General features: G+C 37.0%; 1 protein-coding gene and 1 pseudogene across 1 annotated transcript; both read left to right on the forward strand.

The window, feature by feature from the left end:
• Nucleotides 1-3,346: 3,346 nt before the first annotated feature.
• On the forward strand, nucleotides 3,347-7,936 carry LOC113230143 (myrosinase 1-like). The gene is made up of 6 exons (XM_026463931.1): nucleotides 3,347-3,825; nucleotides 4,407-4,543; nucleotides 4,719-5,383; nucleotides 5,459-5,767; nucleotides 6,169-6,407; nucleotides 7,665-7,936. The coding sequence occupies exons 1-4, from the start codon at nucleotides 3,803-3,805 to the stop codon at nucleotides 5,459-5,461; spliced, it is 828 nt and encodes a 275-aa protein (XP_026319716.1). The 5' UTR covers nucleotides 3,347-3,802; the 3' UTR covers nucleotides 5,462-5,767; nucleotides 6,169-6,407; nucleotides 7,665-7,936.
• Nucleotides 5,696-7,824, forward strand: LOC113230134 (annotated as a pseudogene).
• Nucleotides 7,937-10,332: the final 2,396 nt, after the last annotated feature.

Consider the following 10,332-nt stretch of genomic DNA (forward strand, 5'->3'; position numbering starts at 1 on the left):
TATACAGTCCATTTATTGCATTTCAGTAACTTTGTGCTTTAAAATACGAGTTTGAGAAAGTAAGGCGACGAAATGTCATTTAATTTATTTGAAACTATTCAGCCAATTCATTACAGGTGACAACTGCGCTCCGATTGGCCAGCCCGAAGTCGAAACAATTGACGGGTGTCGTCAATTGTTTCACTTCAAACGACCAGTTTATGGTACTCGTATACAGAACTTTAATGAATATTGTAGTTCTGCACACTGCATGTGTGTCAGTATAAGTAGCGAGGCGGGCGTGCACACATACAAGCCACGCTGCTAAATTTGTATGGAGTTACTTTACTTTCCTTATTATACTACGATAGTAGATCTCAGAGTCATATACGAGCGGCAATATACAAATATTTTGTGGATTTCTGTAGAGACGAAATGTCATTTAATTTGTTTTAAAACTATTCTGCCAAATCATTGACCTACCCGAATTCGAAACAATTAACGGGTGTCGTCAATTGTTTCACTTCAAACGACCAGTTTAACTTGAGCTTTGCTATAATGGACGAAAGTTGAAAAATTACATATTAGGGGTTAAAGTATGAAATTGCCGTTTTATTGCAATAGGTTCTTTGAATTTTCATAGAATCTTCATGGTTTGAGGTTTTCGAATGAAACTTTTTTCAAATGGTTCCTGTGATTTTTTTTTTTATATTTGAAAGATTTGAATATCGACTTTCAATTGTTTTTGTTATTCAATTTAGACAAGAAAGATGGATACTGCGAAAATTCGAGTGATTTTTGAATACGAGTTCCGACGCGGAACTAACGCGGCAGAAACAGCCCGCAATATCAATGCTGCGTTTGGAGAGGGGTCTACTAATGAACGCACCGTGCGATTTTGGTTTAAACGCTTTCGTGATGGAAATTTCGACTTAAAGAACGAGTCACGAGGAAGACCACCCACACAGGTGAATAACGATGAATTAAGAGAGATAGTGGAAGCCGATCCTAGTCAAACTACCCAGGAATTAGCGGCATGGTTTAACGTTACCTTACCCACAATATTGACTCACTTGCGTCAAATCAATAAAATAAAAAAATACGAAAAATGGGTGCCTCATGATTTGACTGATCTGCAGAAAGAAACGCTTGTTGAAACTTGTGTTGCCTTGTTGAACCGGTACAGAAATGAAGGAATATTGGATCGAATTGTAACATGTGATGAAAAGTGGATTCTTTATGATAACCGGAAAAGAAAAATGCAATGGCTGACCCCAGGTCAAATGCCACAACAGTGTCCTAAAGCAAAACTTACCAATAAAAAGGTAATGGTAACTGTTTGGTGGTCTCAGCATGGTGTTATTCACTATAGTTTTCTCCGATCTGGTCAAGCAATAACGGCAGATGTCTATTGTGCCGAACTCCGAACCATGTTGACAAAACTAGCAGTAAAACAGCCCCGACTCATGAATCGATCTTCACCATTATTGCTCCACGACAACGCGAGACCTCACACAGCACGAGAAACCATTTTGACCCTTCAGGAACTGCAGTTAGAAACCATTCGTCATCCTCCGTATTCACCAGACCTTGCTCCAACGGACTACCATTTTTTTCGTGATTTGGACAATTATCTACGTGACAAGAAGTTTTCTTCCCAGGAGGCAGTACAAAATGCTTTCACACAGTTTGTGCAGTCTAGATCGTCGGAGTTCTATCGCAAAGGCTTTAATAACCTTCCCATTAGATGGCAGCAATGTATAGATAATAATGGCAACTATTTTGATTAAATAAATTTGTTAAAAATTTAAAAAATAAACAATTTAGATTTTCAATACAAATCGGCAATTTCATACTTTAACCCCTATTATTTAATGTGAACGTGGGGTATTGGGAGCCTGCGGGCAATGAGAGCGGTGTTAAACTGGACATTCCCAGTGCTTGTATTTGTGCAAATGGTACTCCTATGTCTTCGTTAACGTTCGCCAAGGTTCGATCCTGTGGGCGCCCCCGTAGAACCCCGCGCTTAGTCGTATTAGATGGTTATGTGTTTTTCGCTCCGTGCTTATAAAATTTGCCAAATTTCGTCATCACAGGTAAGCATTAAAATGCATACATACTACATTGTATTTACACTAACTATGTCACCATATCTATCAAAATTTTGAAGTTATGCTTGAAATTACAATAAAAATAGAAATGTTTTTACTGTTTTATTCCTTTTTCAATTCGATGTTACGCGGGTAATGAGAGCTATTTGGCTCTCCTTATCCCATTGCAATATTCACTGGATATTCCTCTAACACTTTCTTGTCTAATCTCATTACTTTTTAACTTATACATTTAATTAATTAAATTTTTTTTTTCAGACTGATTATATATAATGGCTCCCATTTGACATACGGGATTCTTACCGGCTCCCATTTCCCGAACTGTGGGGTAATGGGAGCGAATGATATGTTTTATTTTTACTTTTTAACCAAATATTATAGTTTAATTTCACATTTTTTCTGTGATTATCTAGTACCCAGATATGTGAAGCGTACGTTCATAAGTAATAAAAATTTAAATCGCATAAATTATTACTTTTATTATCAATTTTCCTTAGTAGGCTCCCATTCCCCCACGCTCCCCTGAATTTTGCCTCCCTTTTGCCTAATGAGTTGCCAGGGATGAATAGACCTCATTTCATCTCTATTTCTGGATAATAATTATACTCGATGTAAGACAACGAGGTTTTGCCGACTGGCCTAAGGAATAGGCCATAGACAATAGAATTTTGATTCAAAACTAAAAAGAACGCCTTTGTAATATGGTTTATGGAATTACAATTAACAGATTAAGTAGGAGTACACAAATATTTTAAGGCAAATACATACAGGCACATATGTATATGTCGGCTCCATCCTTTAAGGTCGGCAAGCACTTCGGCGTCCACGGTGTGGTTCCCGCCAGAACACACGCCGCCGCCTCGAAAGAGATGGAACATAACAACAAACACATAATATTTGATGTTATTTTTTAAAAACCAAGCGACCGCTTCAATTCTATAATAATTAATGACGCAAGAGACGACGCGAGTGCACCGCGAGACTACGTGTGAACGTGTCCTTACACGATGCGCGGGCGTGCACACATACCTACAAGCCGCGCTGCTACGTTTACATGTAGTTACCAGTTTTCTTATCACACTATGATTTTAGTTTGTGTATGTAGTGGGCAAAACCAACGAAGTACGTTCGCGCTGAGTATCTTTCACCGCAGGGTGAAATACCGTCTCTTATTTGGGAAAAATGAGCGAAAGCTAGATGTACTTACTTTCTCGTAATTCAATAAATAAATTGATGTCAAAAAAATAAGCCGCCCCAACTCTTCTCATTGTCAGTGTTAAATATTGTTTCCACTTGTTGTAGACTAATAATTATGATTTTGGATCTGGGGATCATTATTTTATCAATTATCATAACTCAGCCAATTTCACCGGAACCACTTCTTCCATATATGTGGACTGCGGAGTAGATAAATTTAAAATACAGCGATATAGTTTTTTTCCAAAAACAGGGAATATTTGGTAATGAAGAATGTTGCAAGCCATGAAGTTGTATAAGTGTGACAAATTTCAGGTCCATATCCAGGCAATAATAGACTTTGAGTAAATCACGATCACAATGAGGGTTCATTTTTACAATTTGGAACACTTCGAAGAAAACTGATGCTTGTGATATTTCCTATCTGACTGATTAAAAGATTATCACAAAAGATGAACTGCTATAAAAACGTGTTCAGGATTTGAGCACTCGATAGAAACAGTTGCCACGCCAATATGTCTCGAACGTCGCGGTTACTGTAAGTACATATTTATTTTATATCATATATTGTAATATTTATAACTAATTAAATAAAAATCAACAAGTTTAGTATTTTATTTAGGCAAACATTGAAATCCCATAAAAAATATTTCGATTTTATTATTTTTCAAGTCTTAAATTGCTACAAGTGTACATTAGCTTATATTATTGTGTGTTGTTTTTTTTTAAACATGCGGTAATCATCCATTTTTTCTCAAGCGGTAATCATCCAATTTACCTATTACCCAATTTTTCTCTAATGGCATATTAAAAGTTGTTATATATGGTTACGTAGTCACATGATAATAGAAACAATTTCTTTACCGATTTCGTGGCCGAACGGTTACCATGCCGGATTGCCACGCTAAGGTCCCAGGTTCGATTCACTGGCCGGTAGAAATATTTGTATTGCCTACATTATTTATCTCGTGAGTTTGGGTGCAATTTGTGGTTGTCTATGTGCCTGTGTCGTGGGTGCTATGGACACAACCATAGCACCCACGACTCAGGGTTTCCCTAGTGTGGGGATATGTTGAGTGTGTGCGTTATTTATTTATTATCTTCCTTTTTACTGCTTAGTGTTCTCGTGTCATGCCTCGCGCTGACGACGTCTAATTCGTTTGGAAAACGGCAGCAAGTGAGATATTTTCCTAATGGATTCCTGTTCGGAAGCTCAACTTCTTCTTATCAAGTTGAAGGCGCTTGGGACGAAGATGGTATGTAGTTAAGAAGAATGAAGTATGTTCACTAAGCCTTAGTACAGTTGTTTTGATTACATGTTATTTTATTCATGCATTCTATGACTTAGCTTTACAGTTAAAGATCTTGTTATTGATATAGTACATTAATTGTTTTCGAGAATAATATACATGCTTTATTTACACTTTTTAGGTAAATCGCCAAACGTTTGGGATACTGCAACCCATGCGCGGCCATGTTGGATTAGTGAATGCCATAATGGAGATGTCGCTACTGATTCTTATCATTTATACAAAAGAGACGTCGAAATGATGAGAGAACTTAACCTTGATTTCTATAGGTTTTCAATATCGTGGTCTAGATTATTACCAACAAGTTTCAATGATAATATAAATGAAAAAGCTGTGGAATTCTATAGGAATTTAATTGATGAAATGCTTATGTATAACATCGAACCCATGGTTACATTGTATCACTGGGATTTGCCCCAGAAACTGCAAGACATGGGAGGTTGGACTAATCCGCACATTGTTGACTGGTTTGTGGACTATGCGCGCATTGTCTTCGACCAATTCGGTGATCAAGTAAATTTCTGGATTACTTTCAACGAACCTCGCGACATTTGTCATCAAGGTTACGGAGCTAGTACTTTGGCGCCTTTGCTTAAAATAGCAGGCGTAGCAGAATATATGTGCGCGAAAAATTTATTATTAGCTCACGCCAAAACTTATCACATGTTCAATAAGGAATTCAGATCTTCAAAAGAAGCAATGGTTGGTATCAGCATAAGTGCTAATTGGCTAGAACCTGAATCACAGGAACATGCTGAAGCTGCCGAGGAGTCAAGAGCTTTCGAGGTAAATATTAATATTCTTGGCCATGTATTAAAACTTATTACTTCCTATTTTTATACAAGTGTTTCCCTTTTTTAGTAGGGCATCTACATTCACCCTATCTTTTCGAAAACGGGAGATTATCCACCAGTGGTGAAGGAAAAAATAGCGGCCAAGAGTATTGCCCAAGGTTTTTCAAGATCCAGATTACCCGAATTATCTACAGAAGAAGTAGAACTCATTAGAGGCACATCGGACTTTTTTGGGCTGAATCATTACACTACTTACATTTTGTACAGGAATGAATCTGTCTATAGTATGCACGAAGTTCCCTCAATGTATGATGATCAAGAAATTGCATTTTATCAACCCGCTGAATGGAAACCTAGTGTGGCTAAGTGGTTGAAGGTACCATGTACTCATTTTGGAATACGTTCGGACGGATACATCTTTTCTTTCTTTTCTGTTCTGTTTTCTGTTTTCGGTTCTGGCCTGAGTGTTCTGTGAAGTGACCCAGAGTGAAATGGTCTGGTACTCATATTACAGGGAATTCCCTCGTTTGAGACCACTCAATTGATGCGGTTGCCTGGCAAATTATTATTAATATACTATAAGATTTTTACACATAAAATCTTCTTCGAAATTAACGCTTCCTTCCTTCCACTTTCCATTATATAAACTTCGTTTTTCGGACTGCTTTGTAAAACAAACTAAATTAGTATACTGGAAAGAACAAAACCTTTTAATTAAATTGCGTAGTTTGACATTTACCGTAAAATTTACAGTAATATTTCGTTTTCTCCAATAAGGACGTGCCATGGGCTTTCTACAAACTCTTGACATACATCAAGGAAAACTACAATAACCCTGCTGTCTACATCACTGAGAATGGTTTTGCTACCGCTGGAGGTCTAGAAGATAACGACAGGGTCGAGTACTACTTAGGCCATCTTGATGCACTATTAGATGCTGTTGAAGAGGGATCTGATATTAGAGGTTACACTGCATGGTCTTTGATGGACAACTTTGAATGGACGGTGGGATACACGTAAGCCCCATATATTTCAACTGCCTCCGTGGCCGAACAGTTACCATGCTGGTCTGCCACGCAGAAGTCCCTGGTTCGATTCCTGGGCTGTACATTTATTTCTCTCGAGAGTTTGGGTGTAATTTGTGGTTATATATGTATGTCCATGACACCCGTGACACAATGTTTCCCTATCGCAGGGCTATGAGTGTGTGCGTTATTATTATTATTATTATTTTAATAGTATTTTATGCAATCATTGCATAATGAAGGTTTTTAAAGTCGAGTAACAAATACAAGATATTAAGAACTATTTACGTAATTATTACATACAATATTAAAATATTAAAACGCAACCAATATTTAAAGATTATTCGATATTCAAACGAGCTGTGGGCAAAGACCACTACGAAGTAGACCCCACCAAACGCATGACGAAGCCGTGGAAGACCCAGAACGAGATGGCGTGACGAATTGGACGCGTATATAAGGCCTTGGCCTGTAGCGGCGTTAAATCGCGAAGAGTGGAAAAAGGGTAGAGAGGCATTTGCCCTGCAGTGGGACAGTAATGGCTGAAAAATGAAAAAAAAAAAGGTTAAATAATCCACGACAACAAACTCAAACGAAAGCCAAACAAACGCTACGAAACAAAAACCAAAGAGATAGAATAGACATTTCTGTGATTGCCAAGTAACGCCTACATTTTAACCAATCACGAAGCAGCAGAGCGTTTCAGTAACTTTTATATTGTTTTTAAATAGTAGCGAGTACCATAGACAATAGAATTTTGGTTCAGAACTACAAAGACCGCCTTTGAGATATGGTTTATGAAATTATAATTGACAGATTAAAGTGCAGAAGTAGAAATAGTACTTTATGTGTTATGCTAAAGAGCGTTTGTACTATTAGAACCTTTAATTTACAAAGAGCCAAACGTCAGAAAACCGCGAATTCATCGATACATCTGGATATTTGCTAATTTGTAGAAAGTGACCACCTATAGTAATATAGGTACCTACATCATATAACCACCGATATTGTAGATTAAATTTATCAGCAAAATATAGGTAGGTAGAATAGCATGTAAAAGGCGAACATAACTAAAACATTTATCAGATTTTAATTTTACAACAAATGTATAGTTTAGACATTAGCCCTACCATTAAATAACGACATACTTTATTTTCAAATTCAACTGGAGATACAAATTAATAAAAAATAAGACAATGATGTACGTGAATTTACATTTTTTATTATTTTAAGTTTTACTGTTAACAGACAGAGATTCGGCCTGTACGAAGTAGACTTCGAGAGTCCGGAACGCACACGCACCCCTCGTAAGTCAGCTTTTGTTATAAAAGAGATGGCGCGCACGCGCAAATTGGATCCCTTCTACGAGCCAGATACCACGGTCATGACTATCGACGAAGGACATTGAAGGCGATTATACCGTTTGGCATTGTAAACTTTGTGAGCCGATTACACTTTCATAAAGTACGTGACATATGCGTTTAACGATCTGTTCACAATGTTTAAGTAATATTGTTTGATCACATAATATTTATAAATAAATTTAAAAGACAATTATATAATTTTTTTTATCCTACCCATACATCACTGAGATTAATAATTTAAATATTAGATTCGTTTACCTTTTTCTAAACACTACGAATACTTAACATGTTAAGTTTCTGATTATTATTTTTAATAAGTATTATTTTTATAAGTATAATTTATAAGTATAATTTCAAAATATTTGTATGTCTAATGTTTGTCCGCGCACAGCGCAACTACACTTATTTTGTAACCGTCAACGTCTAGACAGGCTGTGTTTCTACAAATAAATGACATATCAACTAACATTAAGTACTCTTTTTTGACAACTTCAGTGTCCTAAAATTTCAATAATTAAAAGGATGTTAGTTATAAATAATAAAATAAAACATATTAACAAGTAGTACACCAGTCTCATGTCTGCTTGGGTTTTTTCACGAGAAGAAATACTAGATTCCAAACTGGTGGTACGGAAAAACCGGCTTTCATGTTGAAATTTGGATGTTTTTTCATTTCAATGGCCTCTCGCAACTTCCTCGATAGAAAATGGATTTTGCAGGAATCTGGGGTTTATTGAGCTTAATTGAATGAGTAGGTTTATCATTACATGTTAGCAGGTCTGCAGACTTGTTAAAGGACGGTGCTTGACATTAACTATAATATGTTCTTTGTGTGTTGTGTTACTTTACACTTCAAAACCGGTGCTGATGAAATTACAGGCACATGGGACCTGTCAACTTATGTGTCAGGGTGACGGGAGAAGTGGCAGTGCCCCTCGGATCTTTGCGATTTAAAGCTCTGCAACTGCTATGGACAAGCGTGTCGCTTATCACCAGGCACACGACTTATTCATCCCGTCGCTTGCTATCATGTCTTTAAAATGGTCCCTTTCGATTGGCGTCACAAAAATATAGACCGTTTTTTATTTTCACATATTTGGTCGGTTAGATTCCCCCCGAAGGTGCAATATTTTTATGAAATTATGTTTCTATGAAGCAAAATATCCTATCTACAATATTTAAAAGTACTTTCCCTCTGTGTCGAATAGCCGTAGGTCAGCCTGCGTATCTCCATTCAACCATAAATTCACTAGTTAGTGACTCAGAAATATCACGAACGAGCTGGGGTCCGACGAGTTTCAACTCAAGACAACTTCAGCCAAGTTCAGCGATCACATTTCTTAGAAAAGTTTGTTCTAATTTGGAAACCAAGTATTCAAAGAATGAAACTCCGTATACACAATTTAGACACTAGCATAAATTAAGTTCTTAGTAAAATTATACAAGAATGACACACATAACTGTGTGTAATTACTGGCTTCTTTTCCATTTGTACTGACAGTCTCCTCTTGTTTATTCTCTTGCATCTTCTCCTGTAATATGCACTTTGTTACTGCATTTTTACTCTTTTCTTCGTTTTGCAAATCAGCGATGTCTGAAGACGACAAGGAGTTAAATTATGATTTCGTAAGAACAAGACTATTAGACGCAGAAACAAAAAGCTGAGACTCTAGAGATGCGCTCAACAAACCTTAGATTTTTTCCTAGTTAAATCTTTTGTCAGATTAGTGCCCGAGTGATGGGGTACGTGTAGACAGGAGTTATTGGTGCATTACATTTATTATTTTCAATGTTGATTAAGTCATCCATGTTTTCAGGTCGATCGCCAAGCATTTGGGATACCGTAGGTCATGCGCGGCCATGTTTAATTAGTGAATGTCATAATGGAGATGTCGCTGATGATTCTTACCATTTGTACAATCGAGATGTTGAAATGAACTTGGCCTAGATTTCTAAGACTCTCAATATCATGGTCTAGATTATTACCAACGAGTTTCTCTGACAACGTCAATGAAAAGGCTGTGGAATTCTATAGGAATTTGATTGGTGAAATGCTTAAATATAACATCGAGCCCATGGTCACATTGTATCATTGGGACTTGCCGCAAAAACTACAGGACATGGGAGGATGGACCAATCCTCATATTGTCGACTGATTTGTGGACTACGCGAGGGTTGTCTTCGAACAATTCGGTGATCAAGTAAATTTCTGGATAACTTTTAATGAACCTCGCGAAATTTGTCATCAAGGTTATAGATCTGGCGTGTAATTTTTGGGACACCCTGTATGTGTTAATGAGAGAGAAATATAAAATACCAGATAAATAAAAAAAACCGTTACTTACACAAGTACTATAAATAAATCGATTATATTATCAACCCATTATACATCCCACTGCTGGGCACGGGTCTCCTTTCAGGGAGTGTTTTGGACCATGCTGGCCCAATAACGTATAATAAATAAAATCAATAAGTATTTATATGTTTACGTGTATGTAATACTTAAATATGCTCCCGGACACATAATTCGAGCCACCACGCGTTTTTGCCTT

The sequence above is a fragment of the Hyposmocoma kahamanoa genome, unplaced genomic scaffold, assembly GCF_003589595.1.
Source record: "Hyposmocoma kahamanoa isolate Upper Pololo Valley unplaced genomic scaffold, ASM358959v1 100404, whole genome shotgun sequence".
Classification (NCBI taxonomy): Eukaryota; Metazoa; Arthropoda; class Insecta; order Lepidoptera; family Cosmopterigidae; genus Hyposmocoma; species Hyposmocoma kahamanoa.

Excerpts from the sequence above, each read along its gene's own strand:
- LOC113230143 (XM_026463931.1), top strand. The coding sequence starts at position 3,803 with ATGTCTCGAACGTCGCGGTTACT. Across the intron at positions 3,826-4,406 it reads TCTCGAACGTCGCGGTTACT|TGTTCTCGTGTCATGCCTCG; the intron begins GTAAGTACATAT and ends TTTACTGCTTAG. Across the intron at positions 4,544-4,718 it reads AGGCGCTTGGGACGAAGATG|GTAAATCGCCAAACGTTTGG; the intron begins GTATGTAGTTAA and ends TACACTTTTTAG.